Source organism: Thalassophryne amazonica, chromosome 4 (assembly GCF_902500255.1).
Source record: "Thalassophryne amazonica chromosome 4, fThaAma1.1, whole genome shotgun sequence".
Classification (NCBI taxonomy): domain Eukaryota; kingdom Metazoa; phylum Chordata; class Actinopteri; order Batrachoidiformes; family Batrachoididae; genus Thalassophryne; species Thalassophryne amazonica.
Window position 1 is genome coordinate 69,886,901 of NC_047106.1, and position 25,158 is coordinate 69,912,058.

General features: G+C 41.3%; 1 protein-coding gene across 1 annotated transcript in view; it reads right to left on the minus strand.

Moving 5' to 3' along the window:
* The window catches only part of dscamb (Down syndrome cell adhesion molecule b), a 498,706-nt gene that overhangs the window by 163,683 nt on the left and 309,865 nt on the right, over window positions 1-25,158 (minus strand). The window contains 1 exon segment of the mRNA XM_034168081.1: window positions 14,166-14,345. Coding sequence (XP_034023972.1) covers window positions 14,166-14,345 — 180 coding nt within the window.

Sequence of the window (25,158 nt, forward strand, 5' to 3'; positions counted from 1 at the left end):
TTTGTACGAATTTAAGTGAAACTGTCATACTGTTTCAAACAAGTGATGCTGCAATAAACCACATGCATGGTACTGTGTTTTAAATATGTCTGGAGTAGGCAGCTCTCAAAAACTGAGTGATCATGCAAAAGGACACCTGATTCTGACTGCAGAAAGTGTGCGAAATATAACTTTTTTTCCTGTTCCATCACCAGTTATACACAGTGGAGTGGAAAAGAGAATGACTGCATTACAACAAAACTGTTGCATCAAAGTTCACCAGATTTGAATGTTTGTCTTATATGTCCTTTTAATTTGGTGTGTTACATGCAGTGATGCTGGCAATGCATTACTCTAATCTGACGGCTTTTTTCAGTAACTATTAGGCGTGGCTCTATCAGATGTGGCACAAACCAGATGGACACAAACGCAAGCTCAAGAGATTGATAAAGTTCAGATGGTTTAATAACAGGCAGGGGTTCGGTACACAGGAGGTCCAGCAGTGAGGCAAAGGTAGCAAAAAGACAAGGGGCTGAGACATGGTACAATAAACAGGCACAGGTCAAAAACACGGTGTATGGGCTATCAAAGGTAAGGCAAAGTCAAGGTCAAAAAATGAGGCAGAGTCAAAATACATGCAGGCAAAAGACAAAGTGAGGAACAGGGCTGGAAAGTGTACAAAGACAGTGATCTGGCAGTGAGCTGTGAGACTGTGAGGGCTTAAATAACTGATGGTGTAATTAGTGAAACAAGATGCAGGTGTCAGTGAAAGCTCTGGAAGGGGGCGTGACTAGTGAACAAAGATACGCATGGGGCAAGATAGTGAAGACAGGAAAACAGAGTGGAGTGATGAAAGAGACAAAGACACATGAGCAGGTGCAAGAGTGGAAGAGGATGAAAACAGAGCAAAAAGAGTCATAGTCATAGAGCTGGTGCAGGGGCAATCAATGAAGATGAGGCAAAAACAGAAACCATGGACAGAATAAAATGCAACTATAACCACTATGAGGAACAGAGCATGAACATGATAACTGAAAACCAAAACCCAACATTAAAGCATAACTGAAATCACAAATGAGAGGAGCCAAAATAAACTACTGACAAACAGAGAATAAACAAACCAAATGACTACAGAATAATGCAATTAATGAAACAAGATAACTGAAAAACAGAAAGAGCAATAAATAACAAATGGAATATAATCAGATAAGAAACACTGAAGATAAACAGTAACAAAACCCTGTGACTAAAGCGCAATATAATAAATGTGACAAACAGAGTGAAACTAAGACTATAGCAACTAAGGGACCAAGAGTGAAAGCAAATAAACAATAAAGCAAAACTAAATACGTGTCGAAGAGAAGATACACAGAGAATAAGAAACAAAACCAATCATAACATGAACATGACAATGATAAGACTGACACAGACGCTCAGAACTCAGAAAAAGGTCCAGAATCATAGCAGCTGGCCCCAAAAGGGCCAGACCATGACAGTAATGAGTAATCTAACACGTTAATCTGTCCAAATCAGTAATCAGATTAAAGTTCTTCTCCAAGTCACTGTGCGTTACTATTATTTTTGCACTGTGGATCGATTACAGCATTAAAGTTGGCCTGTGGGCAGGTGGTCGGGAGTCAACTGAACTGCCCACTTTGCCCGCTTTCAGCGAGCTGTGAGCTTTTACTCCACGGTTCTCTGCAGCAGCTATGAGTGGTCCTCATCTCTCACAGCGCAGTGACGGCAACACACCTGTACTGATCTTTACAAAGACATTTTTGTGCTTTTTTCCCCTTTATTTTTAACTCTGAGCCAGTCTGTGTGTCCCCCCATAAACAGCTGATCCGCGACACATTAACAACTAATACTTTTTTCCACCAAAATGCGCCCAAACTTTCTTTCTGAGGATGACATGATGTAATAAACATTGATAAAACTTTCTTAACTGTTAACCTGGTCGTGTTTTCTACGTAAATAAACATTATCCATTCTTTGTGCTCAAACGTCAAAGCAGGGGCAAATCCAGACAGAAAGGGAGCGTGGGGCAGGGCAGGGACATGGCCCCCCACAGCAACCCTAGATTAAAGGTCCAGTTTTGAAGCCTTTTTTACTACTACTACTACTACTACTACTACTACTACTAGTTATAATAATAATTTCAACAACTAAAATATTTAGAGAGAATTTAACTGTTAGTAAAATGTGAGAAAGAATTTAATAGTTACATTTATAAATAATGTTGGTTAGAAATCATAACTTTTACCGTGACAGTGCTGTCAACAGTTAAATATGAGGTCAAGAAAGATGTCTTTTTTAATTTTTTATAAAATAAGTATTTATATTCATTGAAGTTAAGAAAGGGCGACTGTAAAGTGAGTACTGGCAAAAAACAGGTCATCACGCTGAGGTGGCAGAGGGGTGTTATCGGCAGCTGCTGAAAGTAACTAATAAAGTAACTAGTAATCTAACTTAGTTACTTTTAAAATTGAGTAATCAGTAAAGTAACTAAGTTACTTTTTCAAGTAGTAATCAGTAATCAGTAATTGCATTACTTTCGCAAAGTAACTGTGACAACACTGGTTACATGATGATAGCATGTATGGTTTTTACCTTTTCCATTAACTAACTGGAGGGAATGGACTCAACTAACTGTTTGTCTGTCTGTCACCTAGTCACTCCATCTTAGAGGGACTGAGCTTTCCCCAAGGTGAGGACTAAAAATAACAGATTGAAATTAGAAACTGAAGCTGACAGCAAGGTCTCTCTTCCTCTCTCCTTCCTCTCCTTCCTCTCTCTCTCTGACTGTTAGAAAACTAAAAAAACTGAAATGGTTATCACAGTCTCTCATCTGTCATATGTGTCACTCTTCTAGATGTTTTGTTTTTCATCTCCTCCAACATACACAGAAAATAACACATGCAGGAAAATTGCAGAAACCAGAGGATCTGCACTTCTTGTCATCACATTATTGCATTACCTCCTCAGTATAACCTCTAAAAGGTGAATGCTCACTTTGACTTGAAAGGATTTGGCCCATTATATACTCACTACTACACATCAAGAACAACTGCAGCTTGAATTTATTATCAATATTTTTTCGTTATATAAGCTAAAACATGCTGCATTAAAGAAAAATCGATGTTTAGTGCGGGTAATAAAATATGCAGCATCAGAAAATGTGAATATAAACAGCTGAAACCTGTGTTGAATCTACAGTGTTTGGAGGAAAATGGAAAAAGAAGAAAGGTTATTGCTGCCGCAGGTCAACTTGCTGCATAGCAACAGGCTGCTGCAGTCAGCAAAGTGACCTATAAAAACACCACCGCACACCTCTGCAGGGACAACGGTATTATTACCTTCACCAAGGAGGTCATGTTTCCATCGACGTTTGCTTGTTTGGCTGTGTGTTTGTTTCTTTGTCAGCAGCGTATCTCAAAAATAAATAAATAAAATAAAATAAATAATTGCTGTAATGTAATGCACCTTGGAGAGAGGAACAGAAGACCAGATTTTGAGGCTTATCTGGATCAGGGTATGCAACCACACACACCACACACACACACACACACACACACACACACACACACACACACACACACACACACACACACACACACACAACACACACACACACACACACACACACACACACACACCACTTTTGTCTCAAATACTGCAATTAGAAGTGTGAATCTTCATGGTCAGGAGAGTCAGGCATGTGTAGATTCTCAATGCCAGTGAACATATTTAATTTGTTGTGGATTTAGAGCATAATCCATTCTAATCTAATTCTTATATATTATAGTTTATTATTATATTTATTATATTTTTATTATTACATGTGTGTGTGCTCTGCTGCCCCTGTCTGTTGGGGTTTGGTTGTTTGACGTGCCTCTGTATTTTTTTTTTTTTTTTATGTGTTACTGTTTCTGGTCATGGCAGCATGGTGGCTTAGTGGTTAGCACTGTTACTCACAGCGAGAAGGTCATGGGTTCAATTCCTGCCTGTGGCCTTTCTGTGTGAAGTTTGCATGTTCTCCCTGTGTTTGCGTGGGTTTCCTCCGAGTGTTCCGGTTTCCTCCCACATCCAAAGACATGCAGGTTAGGTGTACTGGAATCTTTAAATTGTCCATAGGTGTACGAGTGGTTGTGAATGTGTTTGTTTCTCTGTTTGTGGCCCTGCGACAGACTGGCGTCCTGTCCTGGGTGTACCCCGCCTCACACTCTATGACTGCTGGGATGGGCTCCAGCCCACAGCGACCCTTGATTGGACTAAGCGGTTGAAGACGAGTGTGAGTGTGTGTGTGTTTCCGGTCATGTTTGAGTCCCTGTCACCTGTCTGTGTCCTCTTTTGGGGGTGTCTGTGTGAGAGTATGTGGGTGAATGCGTGTGTTACGTGACCCCCGGTGCATGGGTCTCATCTGTCCTTGGTGTGCTCCTCCTCCTGTTGTCCGTGGGTGCAGGTGTGTGGCTGGTGTGTGTGTGTGTGTGTGGGTGTGTTCCTGGCATTGGTGTCTCCCGCATCTCAATTACTGTTTGCCTGTTATCATGTGAGTGTGTCTCTGTCCTCAACGGTGTGTGTGTGTGTGTGTGTGTGTGTGTGGGTGTGTTTGGGGTGGTGGTGGTGGGGTTATGGGTGTGATCCTCATTGTGACTTTTGGTCCCTTGGCCATGTGCAGTTGTCATGGTGATGCCTGACAGCCGTGCGCACCGTCTGACAGTTCTTCTGTGTCTGAGGATTCCCACCCCTGGTAATCGGGTTGTGTTTTCTCATGTGCTTTGTCATTGTTTTTTATGTCATGCTTTCATCATACTTCTGTTTCAATTTTGGGTCAAGGTATTGTGTCATTCTATTATATTTTTAGCCCCGCTGGTCTGGTTCAGTTCTATGCTGACACGGGTTATTTCCACAATAGTTTCCGTAAGAGCTGCACTTTAGTGTTGATTTATTATTTCCTGATCTGCTGTATACTCCACCTACCTCAGATTGTCTGTGTATTTTAGGGTCTCTCGGTATTCCTTCATTTATCCTATAACGCATTTGCGTTTTCTCCACTCACACCTGTTGATAATCATTTTGTTGGTATTTAAGTCATACCCATTTGGTTACTCACTGCCAGTCGATTACTTCCAGTTTGTCATACCTGCCTCCAGTCTTGTTGTGCTTCGTCAAGTAAGTGTCCTTCTCACTGTCGTTTTTTTGGCAGTTGGTTTTTGTTGTTGTTTAATCACTTTGTCTGTCTTTGCATTTTTGGATTTCCCACTTCCCACCATCACTTTGGATTATTAAACACCTTGTTTTTGCACTTGATCTTTTATATTCTGCTGCCTGCACCCTGGGGTCCAAGCCTTACTTGCCTGTCTGTGTCTTTCATCTTTGGAATTGTGTTTCAATTCGGTCCTCGTCTTTATATGATTTGTTCTGTCTGTTGCCTACTCCCCCTTTTGGTTTCCTACGTGTGTTTGTACCTGTGCGCCTCTGGGCCATATCTGTCTGGTGTGTGTGTGTGTGTGGTTCATTCCTGTTCTGCATGGGTGGGTGTGCATCATTCCTGTGTGAGTCCCGTGCATGTGTGTGTGTGTCATGCCTGTGTGCGTCCCGTGTGTGCGTGTGTGTGCCCTTGTCATCAGTGTTTGTCACTATGTTTCTTATGTCTGTCACTTTATCTGTCCATGGTCAGGGTCCTAAGCTCCTATGTTCATTACGTGGTTGTGATTTTCAAGTTGTTCCAGTTCCACGTTTATCTTATGTGTTTATTATTGTAGTATTAGTTTTTCCCCTGTGGTTCTTTGTTCCATTCGTGGTGCTATCATCTTACTGCCTGTTTGCTTAGATGTTTATTATGGTTAGTTCCACGATTGTTTTGGCATTTTTGTGTACCTTATGTTTTGGTTTTGTGTTTCTGTTCAGGTTTTATTTCTACTCACTTGGTGATGTCCAATTTCACCTGCTGTCATTAGTTTTAGTCTTCACCTGACACACCTCCTGACTGCTCCCTGGTTTGTATTTTGTGTTAGATTTTTGGTTGATGTCATGTACCGGAACCTGCTTGTTTGACTGTGACTCACCTTGTTGGAATTATTAAAGCATCTTGGGTTTTTGGAATTCATCCTCCTGTGATGTGGCTGTCTGCGAGTGGGGTTCTATTTGACTCTATTCTAGCTCTAACCGTAACAATTACATATTACATATGTAATTGTAATATGTAATACAATTACATATTATATTAATATTATATTAATGTTATGCGGATGTATTAATTAAATTTATTTTATTCAATTAATTGTATTTAATAATGTCAAACCACAACAATGCTGCCTCTAGGTGCTTCACATGGATAAGGTCGAACCTTACCACCACCCCAAGCAAGCACACAGGTGACAGTGGTAAGGAAAAACTCCCTCTAATTACTATAATATTAATATATTGGTGTATGCATTGACTAGTCATTATAGTGATGATTCAGTGATGCTGAAAAACTAATTCATGCATTTATTTCCTCTAGGCTGGACTATTGTAATTCATTATTATCAGGTTGTCCTAAAAGTTCCCTAAAAAGCCTTCAGTTAATTCAAAATGCTGCAGCTAGAGTACTGACGGGGACTAGAAGGAGAGAGCATATCTCACCCATATTGGCCTCTCTTCATTGGCTTCCTGTTAATTCTAGAATAGAATTTAAAATTCTTCTTCTTACTTATAAGGTTTTGAATAATCAGGTCCCATCTTATCTTAGGGACCTCGTAGTACCATATCACCCCAATAGAGCGCTTCGCTCTCAGACTGCAGGCTTACTTGTAGTTCCTAGGGTTTGTAAGAGTAGAATGGGAGGCAGAGCCTTCAGCTTTCAGGCTCCTCTCCTGTGGAACCAGCTCCCAATTCAGATCAGGGAGACAGACACCCTCTCTACTTTTAAGATTAGGCTTAAAACTTTCCTTTTTGCTAAAGCTTATAGTTAGGGCTGGATCAGGTGACCCTGAACCATCCCTTAGTTATGCTGCTATAGACGTAGACTGCTGGGGGGTTCCCATGATGCACTGTTTCTTTCTCTTTTTGCTCTGTATGCACCACTCTGCATTTAATCATTAGTGATCGATCTCTGCTCCCCTCCACAGCATGTCTTTTTCCTGGTTCTCTCCCTCAGCCCCAACCAGTCCCAGCAGAAGACTGCCCCTCCCTGAGCCTGGTTCTGCTGGAGGTTTCTTCCTGTTAAAAGGGAGTTTTTCCTTCCCACTGTAGCCAAGTGCTTGCTCACAGGGGGTCGTTTTGACCGTTGGGGTTTTACATAATTATTGTATGGCCTTGCCTTACAATATAAAGCGCCTTGGGGCAACTGTTTGTTGTGATTTGGCGCTATATAAAAAAATTGATTGATTGATTGATAGTATTTTCAAAAATGGCACGTTCTGAAAATTTCTGGTTTTGGTTGTTTTGTTTCTGAGGTTACTGTATTTAATTTTTTGGCCCTGTATATGTATGCTTGTTGTAGCTCTCTCATTATGTTTACTGGTGTTAATAAACTAGTGGTGGATTCCAGTGTTGTGCACCAGCCTCTTGCGGTAACTGATCTGACTTCAACCCCAAAGCAGTAATAACAAAGGTGGTAAGAAGACGGCATCTTATTGTATAAAAACACCAGGCAGTGATGTTCAGAAATCCTGATAAATAACTAAAAAAAGGTTTTCTCTGATGACAAGCTGACTCAAGGATGAAGTCACAAGCAAGGTTGGTAAAAAGAAGAGAAGTCTGTGAAGTAACCGTCTTTATGGAGGGAAGAGCAAAAGGGTGATCCAATAAACAGGCACAGGTCAAAATACAAAAAGGCAGTCCGACCATGCAACAAATCCAATGTCCAGTCAGCAAAACTTGGTGGTCAAAAGGCAGTAATAGGTTCATACATGGATATCTGAAACATGAGCGCAAAAACCGAATGCGAGAAAAGAATGGATGGAACCTGACAATCTGGCAATGGGTGACAGAATTGATGTGTCTTTCAAAGACACCAGTCAGTTATCGAGGGACGAGAAACAAATCCCCAAGAGGTGACAGAAAGAAACCATAACAACCACAACAAACAGACTCACATAGAATATATTAAATAAACAGAAGATCACTAAAGAGGAAATGACAGAAGCAGTCAAAAAATACAATGACTAGAACAAGAGCTGCAGTGCACAACAATGCAAAGGTAAGCCTGCAGAGAAACTGTCACACTGCCTTCCACGCCGAAAAAGAAAACACGCACATACAAAAAAAAACAAAAAAAAAAAACAACAACAACAACAACAACAAAACAGAGCAGATCATATGCCGCACCAAAATCCTGCAGGGGAAAAACAGAGGCGTAGGTCTAACCCAGGTTAAAAATAGCTTTAAGGATAAGCAGTTGTACTGACGTGGTTATTTTGTAGACTGTACAGCTTCTTTTGATTTGAGGGGCCAATCAGTAGAGCTAATCCCTGTGAGAGGGAGGGAGGGAGAAGCTGAGAACATGCCCAATGAACGAACACAGAGGGAACATGACGGAACGTGAAGCAGTGACAAAATTGGATGGAGATTTTTACCCAGCAAGTAATGAAAAAGCAGATAATGACAATAAACCAGAGACCAAGCCAAAATGTTTTTCCATTGTTTGAGGAAAAGGCGTATATATTTTGTTGATGTTGAATCAGGTTTGGTGAGTCGAAAGGATTGTTTTTTTTATTTGTTTGTTCTTCTACTGTGTTACTAAACAGCTATCTCTTGGTGCAGAAACGAAGTTAACGGAAGCAAATTTTTAATTCTTATTTTGTTCATGTCGTTGTGGAAAATGATTTACTAAGCTGCACGAGGTGCTTAGGCCTCGTGGTAGTGTGTTACCACCATTATGGCATTGTCTGAATGCTACTGCCATTATGGTATGCGTCTATATTATAATAGCCAAGAGGCCTCTGTGTGCGTGTATGTGTGAGTGTGTATGGCTTCGATCACTGAGAAACTGGGAAGAGCTAACATTTGCCATTTGGTATGCTTAATTTATTTTGGGTCAAGGAATTGAAAATTGAACATTTTTAAAAATGGGAGAAGAAATACTCAGAGCACTGCTGTGTCCCACTTTTGTCAACGATATCCAAATTTAACAGTGTACTCAGTTTATATGGCTTGTGGAACACGGACAAACAGCCTGTTGTGCTGTGGTAGCGCATAGCTTCTCTCTTCTGGTAAAATAGCCTCTGTTAATGACAGCTTGTAACTTCTCTCCCCAGTAAAACAGGCAGTTAGCGATAGCTTCTGTCCGTGGTCAAGCAACCTGTTAGCAGTAGGTTCTCTTCCCGGTAAACTGGACAGTACTGTATTAAGTTTCATTGAAATTGGTCTACCAGTTTATGAGGAGCTGTACAGACGGTTGCCCAGTTCCGGATCACCTTTTTTAAAGTCCCGCTATACGGAGCCATAATGCAACTGAATGTCCTTTAATTGTGTGTTGTTGTATTGGGTATTTGGATGTTATTTAGCTGAAAAAGTCTGGGTGGTGTAGCACTTCTACTTAAAGTGTGAAGCCACATTATGTGTGGCGCGAACATTTGCCAGAAACGGATCACTTTTGCCAGTTCCGGATCACAACACTCTGTGTCACTTTGGGTTCATTCCTGGCATCTGGCTGGTGCCCTTCTAATGCAGAATGATACACACTGTGCCTGAGAATGTGTTTTGAACACAAAATGATAGAAATTATACTTATTAAATGAGAATTTACTTCGTTTTGAAAAGCGGCGTTATACGTTGAGAGACAGCAGGTGCATTTTGCGGCAGTGGCATCTTGTCTCAGTGTATACATTTTATGAGCAAAAAACGAAGTGTGGAGGTGAGATTTCTCCCGAATTAAAAAGTAAAAGCCCCCACATTCATGCCCATTCGTGATTTTGAGATGAGCCCCAAAGTCCACAAGGCTCACAACAACAAAAAAAAATGAGGTGGGCTTCATAGATAATTGGCAAAGCTTCTGGGGAAAACCTGGTCTTGTTAGGAGAGACGGCATCCATCCCACTTTGGATGGAGCAGCTCTCATTTCTAGAAATCTGGCCAATTTTCTTAAATCCTCCAAACCGTGACTATCCAGGGTTGGGACCAGGAAGCAGAGTTGTAGTCTTACACACCTCTCTGCAGCTTCTCTCCCCCTGCCATCCCCTCATTACCCCATCCCCGTAGAGACGGTGCCTGCTCCCAGACCACCAATAACCAGCAAAAATCTATTTAAGCATAAAAATTCAAAAAGAAAAAATAATATAGCACCTTCAACTGCACCACAGACTAAAACAGTTAAATGTGGTCTATTAAACATTAGGTCTCTCTCTTCTAAGTCCCTGTTAGTAAATGATATAATAATTGATCAACATATTGATTTATTCTGCCTTACAGAAACCTGGTTACAGCAGGATGAATATGTTAGTTTAAATGAGTCAACACCCCTGAGTCACACTAACTGCCAGAATGCTCGTAGCACGGGCCGAGGCGGAGGATTAGCAGCAATCTTCCATTCCAGCTTATTAATTAATCAAAAACCCAGACAGAGCTTTAATTCATTTGAAAGCTTGACTCTTAGTCTTGTCCATCCAAATTGGAAGTCCCAAAAACCAGTTTTATTTGTTGTTATCTATCGTCCTCCTGGTCGTTACTGTGAGTTTCTCTGTGAATTTTCAGACCTTTTGTCTGACTTAGTGCTTAGCTCAGATAAGATAATTATAGTGGGCGATTTAACATCCACACAGATGCTGAGAATGACAGCCTCAACACTGCATTTAATCTATTATTAGACTCAACTGGCTTTGCTCAAAATGTAATGAGTCCACCCACCACTTTAATCATATCTTAGATCTTGTTCTGACTTATGGTATGGAAATTGAAGACTTAACAGCATTCCCTGAAAACTCCCTTCTGTCTGATCATTTCTTAATAACATTTACATTTACTCTGATGGACTACCCAGCAGTGGGGAATAAGTTTCATTACACTAGAAGTCTTTCAGAAAGCGCTGTAACTAGGTTTAAGGATATGATTCCTTCTTTATGTTCTCTAATGCCATATACCAACACAGTGCAGAGTAGCTACCTAAACTCTGTAAGTGAGATAGAGTATCTCGTCAATAGTTTTACATCCTCATTGAAGACAACTTTGGATGCTGTAGCTCCTCTGAAAAAGAGAGCTTTAAATCAGAAGTGCCTGACTCCGTGGTATAACTCACAAACTCGCAGCTTAAAGCAGATAACCCGTAAGTTGGAGAGGAAATGGCGTCTCACTAATTTAGAAGATCTTCACTTAGCCTGGAAAAAGAGTCTGTTGCTCTATCTATCATCTACTATCATCTTACTTAAAAAGCCATCACTTGACCCAGCTATCTTAGCTAATTATCGGCCAATCTCCAACCTTCCTTTTCTCTCAAAAATTCTTGAAAGGGTAGTTGTAAAACAGCTAACTGATCATCTGCAGAGGAATGGTCTATTTGAAGAGTTTCAGTCAGGTTTTTTGAATTCATCATAGTACAGAAACAGCATTAGTGAAGGTTACAAATGATCTTCTTATGGCCTCAGACAGTGGACTCATCTCTGTGCTTGTTCTGTTAGACCTCAGTGCTGCTTTTGATACTGTTGACCATAAAATTTTATTACAGAGATTAGAGCATGCCATAGGCATTAAAGGCACTGCGCTGCGGTGGTTTGAATCATATTTATCTAATAGATTACAATTTGTTCATGTAAATGGGGAATCTTCTTCACAGACTAAGGTTAATTATGGAGTTCCACAAGGTTCTGTGCTAGGACCAATTTTATTCACTTTATACATGCTTCCCTTAGGCAGTATTATTAGACGGCATTGCTTAAATTTTCATTGTTACGCAGATGATACCCAGCTTTATCTATCCATGAAGCCAGAGGACACACACCAATTAGCTAAACTGCAGGATTGCCTTACAGACATAAAGACATGGATGACCTCTAATTTCCTGCTTTTAAACTCAGATAAAACTGAAGTTATTGTACTTGGCCCCACAAATCTTAGAAACATGGTGTCTAACCAGATCCTTACTCTGGATGGCATTACCCTGACCTCTAGTAATACTGTGAGAAATCTTGGAGTCATTTTTGATCAGGATATGTCATTCAAAGCGCATATTAAACAAATATGTAGGACTGCTTTTTTGCATTTACGCAATATCTCTAAAATTAGAAAGGTCTTGTCTCAGAGTGATGCTGAAAAACTAATTCATGCATTTATTTCCTCTAGGCTGGACTATTGTAATTCATTATTTTCAGGTTGTCCTAAAAGTTCCCTGAAAAGCCTTCAGTTAATTCAAAATGCTGCAGCTAGAGTACTAACGGGGACTAGAAGGAGAGAGCATATCTCACCCATATTGGCCTCTCTTCATTGGCTTCCTGTTAATTCTAGAATAGAATTTAAAATTCTTCTTCTTACTTATAAGGTTTTGAATAATCAGGTCCCATCTTATCTTAGGGACCTCATAGTACCATATCACCCCAATAGAGCGCTTCGCTCTCAGACTGCAGGCTTACTTGTAGTTCCTAGGGTTTGTAAGAGTAGAATGGGAGGCAGAGCCTTCAGCTTTCAGGCTCCTCTCCTGTGGAACCAGCTCCCAATTCGGATCAGGGAGACAGACACCCTCTCTACTTTTAAGATTAGACTTAAAACTTTCCTTTTTGCTAAAGCTTATAGTTAGGGCTGGATCAGGTGACCCTGAACCATCCCTTAGTTATTCTGCTATAGACTTAGACTGCTGGGGGGTTCCCATGATGCACTGAGTGTTTCTTTCTCTTTTTGCTCTGTATGCACCACTCTGCATTTAATCATTAGTGATTGATCTCTGCTCCCCTCCACAGCATGTCTTTTTCTTGGTTCTCTCCCTCAGCCCCAACCAGTCCCAGCAGAAGACTGCCCCTCCCTGAGCCTGGTTCTGCTGGAGGTTTCTTCCTGTTAAAAGGGAGTTTTTCCTTCCCACTGTCGCCAAGTGCTTGCTCACAGGGGGTCGTTTTGACCGTTGGGGTTTTTACGTAATTATTGTATGGCCTTGCCTTACAATATAAAGCGCCTTGGGGCAACTGTTTGTTGTGATTTGGCGCTATATAAATAAAATTGATGATGATGATGACAACTACAGACATGATGGCTGCTGCTTCAAGTGATCTGGAACTGGCAAATTTTCACGTCGGAGATAAATGCGTGCAGCAATTAAACAGCAAGACATAACACACTGACATTTTCTACCCAAGTAAGTAAGTATTTTCCCACTCTAGAACCAAAAACATCAAATGGCTAACTCACCTTTGCTACATTTTAGAAATCGTTACTTTAAAACTTGCAGGAACGAGTGAGTCAGAAAAAGCAAGCACACCACAGACACCGGGATGTTTTGATTCCTCTGCTGATCACAAGGATGGCTGGATCCGGTCGAGCTTGTGGTCGTTTGTAGACAACACATCAATCTTTCCATTGGTACCAAGTATTAGCTTATTCGTGCTGATTACGAGAAATGGCGGCACAAAAACTACAGCAGTGATCCAGAACTGGCAATGATCCGGAACTGGGCACGTGACTGTACTTACAAGACAGATAGGCAGGATGGTTCCTATATCCGTGAATTTTAGTTTGCAGGGGTTATAAACAACAACAACAATAACATTTGGTGTACAAGGCTTATGTATGTATCACTAATAGTACCATTTGTACTATTAGCAAAGACACATTAGAGTAGGCCAAGTGGGCCGTAATTCCGCTATCTCTGAAACAGATGTTTGTTCATCTGTAAATATGAGCGTTTAAAGCCAAGCAAAGAAACTGGATCTGAAGACACAAACCCGACCGGAGACTCAAACTGACAAAACTCGGCAGCACTGTGATCCTGTGGCTTCTTACTGTTGAAGGGTGGCACTCTGGTGGAGATATCTACTCCACCAATTCATGACAGTTGGTAATTGACAGAATGTCCTTAGAGTCACCATACTTAATGTAAACTGTTGATGGTGCAAAACTGCATTTTATTTATTTTTTTAAATAACACTGTCTGGAAGAAGCAAGGCAGACATCACGATATAATTATTTTCCATGACTGCCTACTCTGCACTACCTCAGCCACTAAAATTCACATTGATTGCTGGACATCACTCATTATTGATAGTGTAGCAGATGCATGCTCTTACTTTTGACGGTGAGGTACATAGACTTGCTGACATCAGCTCCCACATCGTTGCTGACCTTACACAGGTAGAAGCCGCTGTCGTCCTCCAGGACGTGTTTGATCAACAGCGAGCCATTGCTCAGCAGCTGGACGCGAGAGCCGCTGTTCAGGAGGATGGGCTGAAACTGGGGGACGCCAGCACCTGGACATCAGAGGAGGAGGGGGTGGAGAGGAAAAATAAGGAGAAAATAAATAATAGATATCAATCAATCAATGGAATTCACACCCACTGATGTGTGATGTTCAACAGAAAAAAAGACATTCATGCAGATCCTGACTGCACACTGACCTCTACGTAGTGTGAGTGTCTGTGGGCATCCATCTGAGTGCACATCTTTGTTTACACATTTAATGACAAAGTCATTAAATGTGTAAACAAAGTTTGGGCAAGACTGGCATGAGATTTGGGCAGGATTGTAAACATGTTTCTTAAGGCTAGGCCCAAATCCTTAAACCGCTGAACAGCTGCTGAGTGGAGTGGAGCAGGCCAAGCGTCTAGTGTGATGCAATCAGAAAAGACATAATGCTCATGTTTAACAGGACAGCAGACTGGTGCAGAGGAACAATAGAGTACGACAGAAAGGACTCATTTTGCTGCCAGAACTGAACATGCAGCAGAGCCAGTAAGAATATATTTATTGTCACTAGACAAGGATTTACATGGTTGGATTTACTCTTTGTGTGTGTTGGCTACAACAGTTTAAGATGATAGATCAAGCAAAACTGTTTGTAACAAGTGCATAAGTGAACCCAAACAATGAGGTGATCAAGGCTAACAGCAAAAGTTTAGTTTTTAAAAATACATGGCTCTGAAACATCTTTGAAATACTGGTTAACTTGGTACTGGCTGTATAATGTGTAGGTATGTTTTAAAAAGAAAACAGTGTTGCTGTTTTGTGCATGAAGACAGCACTGCTATGGTAATTTGACCTAAATGACCTTGAACTTCACCCAAATGATTGGCCTGTTCCTGACCTTGCCGGGACAAGTCTCGAGTCCATCTAAGTGTGTGCTACGTTTCATCCAGATAGGCTTGAAAATCCAATGCCTTGACCTCTCCCTTTGCCAAAAGGAATTCTTTAAGGGCATTTCTGGGGTCAACCTTTGGTAGAAATCAGCAAAAAGACCTGAGAGGAGTTGGTCAGCAGAGAGACAGGCATGATATTGGCTCCAATCACTGATGTTTGGCAAATTTGCTGTTCATGGGCAATTTGAGAATCCTCCTTCATACGTGTACCAGATTTTGTGCAAACCAAAGTGAAAAAGTTCATTTTTGATGATTGACCCCAGTGATTGACCTATGGTAAATTTAATCTTGCTTGGTCAATTCCGGAACCCAGGTGATGTTTTTAAATAACAACAGTTCAATTACCTGCCTTTCAAGACATTGCACCAGAATTATTTTTGTTCATGCTTCATGGACATCTTCACATGCCTTGCGGCAGACTGGCGTCCTACGCGCTATGACTGCTGGGATAGGCTCCGTCCCCCAGGTATAGAGGATGGATGGATGGATGGATGGACAGACATCTTCACATGATGAATTACAATTGTGTGAAGTTGTTGAAATTCAACAAACATTTTTGGATGAATTATGCTGTAAAGATTCATGGTCAGATGGACAAATGAATAGTCCTATATACACCCCCCTGCCCCTAAAAAAATTGCAGTGGGTATAAAAACAATATTAATATATTGTGGTTTTGTTTTTATTAATTGTGTCAGAATTTCAGTGCATCAAAGGTGTACATGCACCAAGATGAAGGCCTCTTCAATCTGGTGAAACCAACAAAAGCACATCATCCACAAAAAGCAGAGATGACATTTTGAAGTTACCAAACTGGACACCCTGCAATCCCTAACTGCACTTTGAAATAACATTTCAAACTATATAAAACACAATAAAAAAGAAAACAACATAAAAACAACAAGTCTTCCTAAAAGATTGTCTGTATAAAAGTGCCTTCAGCTGCAAAAGAGTCAGTGTCTGTGTAGTCTGTGCAGCGTAAAACCAGAGGAACAGCAGTCTAGAGTCTTGGTGCGACTGGTCAAAAGGATCAATCTGCACGATTTATAAAATGACTGTTCAGGACCATCAATCAATCAATCAATCAACTTTTTTTTTATATAGCGCCAAATCACAACAAACAGTTGCCCCAAGGCGCTTTACACTGTAAGGCAAGGCCATACAATAATTATGAAAAACCCCAACGGTCAAAACGACCCCCTGTGAGCAAGCACTTGGCTACAGTGGGAAGGAAAAACTCCCTTTTAACAGGAAGAAACCTCCAGCAGAACCAGGCTCAGGGAGGGGCAGTCTTCTGCTGAGACTGGTTGGGGCTGAGGGAAAGAACCAGGAAAAAGACATGCTGTGGAAGGGGGCAGAGATCGATCACTAATGATTAAATGCGGAGTGATGCATACAGAGCAAAAAGAGAAAGAAACAGTGCATCATGGGAACCCCCCCACAGTCTACGTCTAAAGCAGCATAACCAAGGGATAGTCCAGGGTCACCTGATCCAGCCCTAACTATAAGCCTTAGCGAAAAGGAACGTTTTAAGCCTAATCTTAAAAGTAGAGAGGGTATCTGTCTCCCTGATCTGAATTGGGAGCTGGTTCCACAGGAGAGGAGCCTGAAAGCTGAAGGCTCTGCCTCCCATTCTACTCTTACAAACCCTAGGAACTACAAGTAAGCCTGCAGTCTGAGAGCGAAGCGCTCTAATGGGGTAATATGGTACTACGAGGTCCCTAAGATAAGATGGGACCTGATTATTCAAAACCTTATAAGTAAGAAGAAGAATTTTAAATTCTATTCTAGAATTAACATGAAGCCAATGAAGAGAGGCCAACACGGGTGAGATATGCTCTCTCCTGCCAGTCCCCGTCAGTACTCTAGCTGCAGCATTTTGAACTAACTGAAGGCTTTTTAGGGAACTTTTAGGACAACCTGATAATAATGAATTACAATAGTCCAGCCTAGAGGAAATAAATGCATGAATTAGTTTTTCAGCATCACTCTGAGACAAGACCTTTCTGATTTTAGAGATATTGCGTAAATGCAAAAAGGCAGTCCTACATATTTGTTTAATATGCGCTTTGAATGACATATCCTGATCAAAAATGACTCCAAGATTTCTCACAGTATTACTAGAGGTCAGGGAAATGCCATCCAGAGTAAAGATCTGGTTAGAGACCATGCTTCTAAGATTTGTGGGGCCAAGTACAATAACTTCAGTTTTATCTGAGTTTAAAAGCAGGAAATTAGAGGTCATCCATGTCTTTATGTCTGTAAGACAATCCTGCAGTTTAGCTAATTGGTGTGTGTCCTCTGGTTTCATGGATAGATAAAGCTGGGTATCATCTGCGTAACAATGAAAATTTAAGCAATACCGTCTAATAATACTGCCTAAGGGAAGCATGTATAAAGTGAATAAAATTGGTCCTAGCACAGAACCTTGTGGAACTCCATAATTAACTTTAGTCCGTGAAGAAGATTCCCCATTTACATGAACAAACTGTAATCTATTAGACAAATATGATTCAAACCACCGCAGCGCAGTGCCCTTAATACCTATGACATGCTCTAATCTCTGTAATAGAATTTTATGGTCAACAGTATCAAAAGCAGCACTGAGGTCCAACAGAACAAGCACAGAGATAAGTCCACTGTCCGAAGCCATAAGAAGATCATTTGTAACCTTCACTAATGCTGTTTCTGTACTATGATGAATTCTAAAACCTGACTGAACCTCTTCAAATAGACCATTCCTCTGCAGGTGATCAGTTAGCTGCTTTACAACTACCCTCTCAAGAATCTTTGAGAGAAAAGGAAGGTTGGAGATTGGCCTATAATTAGCTAAGATAGCTGGGTCAAGTGATGGCTTTTTAAGTAATGGTTTAATCAGCATGATGATGACCTAAGGGCCCAAAAGAAGAGTAAGGTTTCAGCAGGTTGATGATGTTACGGAGAAGCTTTTCCATGTGGGGCCCTAAAAGCTAAAACTAAAATTTTATAATGAAATCTAAAATTTACTGGCAGCCAATGAAGAGAGGCAAAAACAGAGTGCTGTAAGCTCTTCTGTTCATCCCAGCTGAGTCTTGCAGCAGCATGCTGCACAGTCTGAAGCTGTTCCAAAGCTGATTTGTTAAGTAAAAAAAGACCATTACAATAATCCAAACAAGAAGAAACAAAAGCATGAATAATCATCTCCAGTTCAGCCTTTGACACTAGCAGCCTAAATTTTGAAATGTTCTTTAAATGATAAAAACAATTTTGAACTGCTATATTGAATGATGGTCAAACACAACACCCAGACTTCTAAGACTTCACCGAACAGAGGAGCTTAAGATTGTGGGACAAATTGTTTGTGCCACACGCATCACAGGCCTGACACTTCCAGGGTGTGTCACCCCTCCTGTTGTCCACCTGAAGGCAGCGTTGTCCAGGATCCATGCCTGTCACAATGGGCACAAGAACATTATACTGGCTCCTGCTCTGGGGGACACCTGCTTGTCCGTGCCAAAAAGCTGACAAACCAACTCCACCTTAAAGTCTTTGTGTGTCATGGGCTGCACCTGCTTGACACTGTTTATCACACGTTGCAAGATTAAGGCATTTGTGGTTGCAATGCCAAGGAAGTGCAGCAACACGGTCCTGTACCAGTGAGCAGTTTTTCTGCAGGTGGAGTAGTACTGAATGAGCTGGCTGGACAGTTCAATGCCACCCATGCCCATGTTTTTGTTGTAGGCCACAACTGGTGTAGGATAGGGAATGTCTTTCACAGTCCAGCTTCTATCCTTTCCATCCTTCACCCTTCTCTGCACCAGCTCACCTAAAAATGCAGGATGGATGGTGGAGCACACAGACACCTCCCATGTGTGCATCCATTTCACAAAAACTGGAGACCCCTCTCTGACCCATTTCACAGATCCTCTTCTGCAATTTTGGTGAGAGCATTTGCCGTCTCTCTGGGGCATCCTTTTCTATTGTCCCTGTATGTGCCACATGCTCCAAACTTCATCTTGGCCTTGTCCTCGTTTGGGGCTGGTATAAAAATTGTCTATGTATATATGGTACTCAGTCCAAAGACAGGATGGCTGAATAAGATTCATGACCACATCATGGGACAGGCCATGCTTTCTTGTGGTCACAGTCCTGCCAGTGTACGAGGTCTGTTAGAAAAGTATCCGACCTTTTCATTTTTTGCAAAAACCATATGGATTTGAATCATGTGTGATTGCATCAGCCAAGCTTGAACCTTCATACGCATGCATGAGTTTTTTTCACGCCTGTCGGTTGCGTCATTCGCCTGTGAGCAGGCTTTGTGTGAGCAGTGGTCCACCCTCTCGTGGGATTTTTATTGCGAATAAAATGTCTGAACAATTTGGAGCTTTGGTGCATCAAATTTTTCCAGAAACTGTGAAAGACCTCCAGGTGGACACCATTCAGAAAATTCAGATGGCTTTCAGGAACGATTTTATGGGGATTACACAGATTAAGGAGTGCTCCAGCTCGTATCTGCTGAACCTGATGGTGTAGCCAATACTTGATTCAGCTAATACAAAGAGTTTCATCCCCCATTTAGTTGGCTCATGTACTGTCTCATTCTAGTTTTTGCCTTCATTGCCACTCACTCCACTCTCAGCTCCATCCTCTGGTGGTAATAAGCCTTGCAGGCACTGAGGATGTCTTCATAAAGAGGCCTAATTCAAAATAGTTTGTCATGGCCTGATGTTTCCTTCTTTCTGTCATCTGAGGTGGACATTCCAAAACATGGATCTAAATTTGTCTCTTGTCATGACATTTGCACAGATGAAATGTGATTCTGTTTCATTCATTTTACACCGGATGCCCTTCCTGACGCAATTCCAGTTTCACCTGGAGAAACACACACAGCCGCTGGTGTTCCAAAGAGGTCTCCCATCCAAGTACTAACCAGATCCTGCTCTGCTTAGCTTCTGAGACCTGATGGGATCAGGCTGACACAGAGCAGACCGGCTGCAGTGTGCTTGGGGTCATTGTCTTGTTGAAACACCATTTCAAGGGCATGTCCTCTTCAGTATAAGGCAACATGACCTCTTCAAGTATTTTCACATATCCAAACTGATCCATGATACCTGGTATGCAATATATAGGCCCAACACCATAGTAGGAGAAACATGCCCATATCATGATGCTTGCACCACCATGCTTCACTGTCTTCACTGTGAACTGTGGCTTGAATTCAGAGTTTGGGGGTCGTCTCACAAACTGTCTGCGGCCCTTGGACCCAAAAAGAACAATTTTACTCTCATCAGTCCACAAAATATTCCTCCATTTCTCTTTAGGTCAGTTGATGTGTTCTTTGGCAAATTGCAACCTCTTCTGCACGTCTTTTATTTAACAGAGGGACTTTGTGGGGGATTCTTGCAAATAAATTAGCTTCACACACACGTCTTCTAACTGTCACAGCGCTTACAGGTAACTTCAGACTGGTAACTGATCAATGGGTGAGCCTTTACCATTCTGGTTAGTCTTCTATCCATTTTGATGGTTGTTTTCCATTTTCTTCCACGCGTCTCTGTTTTTTTTGTCCATTTTAAAGCATTGGAGATCACTGTAGATGAACAGCCTATCATTTTTTGCACCTGCGTATAAGTTTTCCCCTCTCCAATCAACTTTTTAATCAAACTACGCTGTTCTTCTGAACAATGTCTTGAATGTCCCATTTTCCTCAGGCTTTCAAAGAGAAAAGCATGTTCAACAGGTGCTGGCTTCATCCTTCATAGGGGACACCTGATTCACACCTGTTTGTTCCACAAAATTGACGAACTCACTGACTGAATGCCACACTACTATTATTGTGAACACCCCCTTTTCTACTGTTTTTTTTTTTACTAATAGTCTAATTTCATAGCTTTAAGAGTGTGCATATCATGAATGCTTGGTCTTGTTGGATTTGTGAGAATCTACTGAATCTACTGGTACCTTGTTTTCCATGTAACAATAAGAAATATACTCAAAACCTGGATTAAACTTTTTAGTCACATAGCACTGCTATTATTCTGAACACTACTGTATGTCTCCTCTCTAGCACACTGACATAGGGTTTCCCAGGGACATGGAGAAGTGTGCAATTCCTCCATAACTAGAACACAAACTCTGGTCCCCTTTATTAAAAATGAGTTTGAGTCTGAGTTTGAGTTCTCAGTTTGAGAATAAAGGAGTAATATTCCAGAATTCTATGAAGCATTGTGTAGGTGTGTCAGCCATGTCAGTCCAACAACCAGATACTTTAAATTTAATTTAAACTCTAAATGTTTTTGACTACCCCAGTGACTTCTTCCAGAGCCTTCCATCTCTGCCTCCTCTAAGGAGGGCAGGTCACTAGGGTTCATGGGGGCAATTTGGTGGGGGGATAGGGGGGACATCCCCCCCCCCCCACACACCTTTCTTGTTTGTCACATTCGGAATTTTCTGGAACTGCATTTGCCCAGATTTGAAACCAAAAATAGTTGCCTCTAGGGACTAGTGTCTACACATAAGTATCAGTGGATCATATGCTAATTTACTAAATTCTGAAAGTTAGAAAAGGAAATCAAAAAAGCTATCTGGGACCTCAGAAAGCCCATCTGCAATTATTGCTTGATCTCCAAAATCAGTGTATGCAAGCGAAATTATGTTCAGTATGACTGCTGTCATTAGTGCCACTTCGAAAATTAAATTCATGATAAGTAATTTATCCTAAACTTATGATCTGTTGTTTTTTCAAACTTATGCAAAAACAAATCTTGAGAAAAAAAAAGTTAATAATTATTAAGAGCCTGTTCTTTCATATTTATGAATACATTTTACCACATTTCAGTTGTTTTTTAATGAAAACTCAACCTATCATTCTTTTTGAGTTCTACACATGTGGTGATACCTTATTTACACCAGGATTTTAATAAAATCAATGCTGGCTATTCTCAGAATAAAGTACTTATATCCACAGTTTCAAATTGCACAAGTCAAATGGTGTCCACTTTATGGTCTTCTCAAAACATTAAAATTACTGTTCTGGATGCTCAGAATGCATCTGAGCTTATCTAGAAACCGTTGGCTTCTGGGGGCCTAAAGTGCCCCCCAAACCCCGGCCTATGGGTCTCGGCCGGGGGTTTGCGCCCTTGTTAGGGTTGAGGAGATCCTCTACAGACACCAAGAGGATAGTACAAGTATACAGTTTCTAAAATTGGACACACGCACGCACACATGCACACGCACGCACGCACACACACACACACACACACACACACACACACACACACACACACACACACACACACACACACACACACACACACACACACACACACACACACAACCAGGAATACTAAAAGAACATTGAAAACCTGAAAACATCAGCTTTTTCTTCTGTTGATGCTTGGAGCAGCCATCTTGGATTGTGAACTCAGGGTATGTGGGGTTCAAATGAGTTGGAAAACCAACTTCAGGGCGTGGTCCTGGGGTGCCAAACTAGGAAATTCCAACCTTCAAGTACAGCTAGAGTGCACCATTAAACCCACTGAAAATCTGACATTAAAACCTGAAATAAATTTTGTACCTTTATTTTTAAATAACTTGCTATAAAAAAGACTCAACACATACTATTTAGTAATATGAAATGAGTAAAATAAAAAGTGAATTTTAATATTTTTAGCTGGGGCTGCAGCCTCATCTGAGTAAGCAAAACAAATGAAAAATAAAATGTCAGAAAAAAGAAAAAAAAAAGCAAATAAGCTATAGGAAATATGAGTTACATAATAATAAAGCAAATGTGCTTCTTAAATTGGAAGTGGTCTGTTCTTATAATTACAAAAGCAACATTTTCCACCTCTCTTGTGATGTATTAAAGTCATGTGTGAGCTGAGCCAGACGGTGCATTAGTTCTTGTTAAAGTCAGCGTGTGGAGATTAGACCATTTAGTGAGCTGTGGGTTTTTGAAATGGGCTTGCCTCTACTGGTGGTTGGCTCTCACTGCGGTATTGTATCACTTCCTGTTCCGGAGCACAGCGGTGTTTTGCTGTATCTGTTAGCTGTTTAATCTGTGCAGTTAGATTGATCTAGATAACTAGATAACGATTTGTTTCACAGTGTAATCTTCACGTGCCTTAACTAAAGCACTCCCTCTGCTGAATCACCTCTAAATTATTTACACATTATTCACTTCGTATGTTTTTAGGAATCCGCTAGCTTAGCATAGCTACTAGCTCTTAGCCGGTTTAGCATGGCGGCTTCTCCTGTCTCTCCCGCACTTTTCTGCTCTGGGTGTGAAATGTTTAGTTATTCCTCGGCCTCCTTTAGCAGTAATGGTACTTGTAATAAGTGTAGCTTATTCGTAGCTTTGGAGGCCAGGCTGGGCGAACTGGAGACTCAGCTCCGCACCTTGGAAAATCCTACAGCTAGCCAGGCCCCTGTAGTTGGTGCGGACCAAGGTAGCTTAGCCGCCGTTAGTTCCCCTCCGGCAGATCCCGAGCAGCCGGGAAAGCAGGCCGACTGGGTGACTGTGAGGAGGAAGCGTAGTCCTAAACAGAAGCCCCGTGTACACCGCCAACCCGTTCACATTTCTAACCGTTTTTCCCCACTCGGCGACACACCCGCCGAGGATCAAACTCTGGTTATTGGCGACTCTGTTTTGAGAAATGTGAAGTTAGCAACACCAGCAACCATAGTCAATTGTCTTCCGGGGGCCAGAGCAGGCGACACTGAAGGAAATTTGAAACTGCTGGCTAAGGCTAAGCATAAATTTGGTAAGATTGTAATTCACGTTGGCAGTAATGACACCCGGTTACGCCAATCGGAGGTCACTAAAATTAACATTGAATCGTGTGTAACTTTGCAAAAACAATGTCGGACTCTGTAGTTTTCTCTGGGCCCCTCCCCAATCGGACCGGGAGTGACATGTTTAGCCGCATGTTCTCCTTGAATTGCTGGCTGTCTGAGTGGTGTCCAAAAAATGAGGTGGGCTTCATAGATAATTGGCAAAGCTTCTGGGGAAAACCTGGTCTTGTTAGGAGAGACAGCATCCATCCCACTTTGGATGGAGCAGCTCTCATTTCTAGAAATCTGGCCAATTTTCTTAAATCCTCCAAACCGTGACTATCCAGGGTTGGGACCAGGAAGCAGAGTTGTAGTCTTACACACCTCTCTGCAGCTTCTCTCCCCCTGCCATCCCCTCATTACCCCATCCCCGTAGAGACGGTGCCTGCTCCCAGACCACCAATAACCAGCAAAAATCTATTTAAGCATAAAAATTCAAAAAGAAAAAATAATATAGCACCTTCAACTGCACCACAGACTAAAACAGTTAAATGTGGTCTATTAAACATTAGATCTCTCTCTTCTAAGTCCCTGTTAGTAAATGATATAATAATTGATCAACATATTGATTTATTCTGCCTTACAGAAACCTTTTTTACAGCAGGATGAATATGTTAGTTTAAATGAGTCAACACCCCCGAGTCACACTAACTGCCAGAATGCTCGTAGCACGGGCTGAGGCGGAGGATTAGCAGCAATCTTCCATTCCAGCTTATTAATTAATCAAAAACCCAGACAGAGCTTTAATTCATTTGAAAGCTTGACTCTTAGTCTTGTCCATCCAAATTGGAAGTCCCAAAAACCAGTTTTATTTGTTGTTATCTATCGTCCACCTGGTCGTTACTGTGAGTTTCTCTGTGAATTTTCAGACCTTTTGTCTGACTTACTGCTTGGCTCAGATAAGATAATTATAGTGGGCGATTTAACATCCACACAGATGCTGAGAATGACAGCCTCAACACTGCATTTAATCTATTATTAGACTCAATTGGCTTTGCTCAAAATGTAAATGAGTCCACCCACCACTTTAATCATATCTTAGATCTTGTTCTGACTTATGGTATGGAAATTGAAGACTTAACAGTATTCCCTGAAAACTCCCTTCTGTCTGATCATT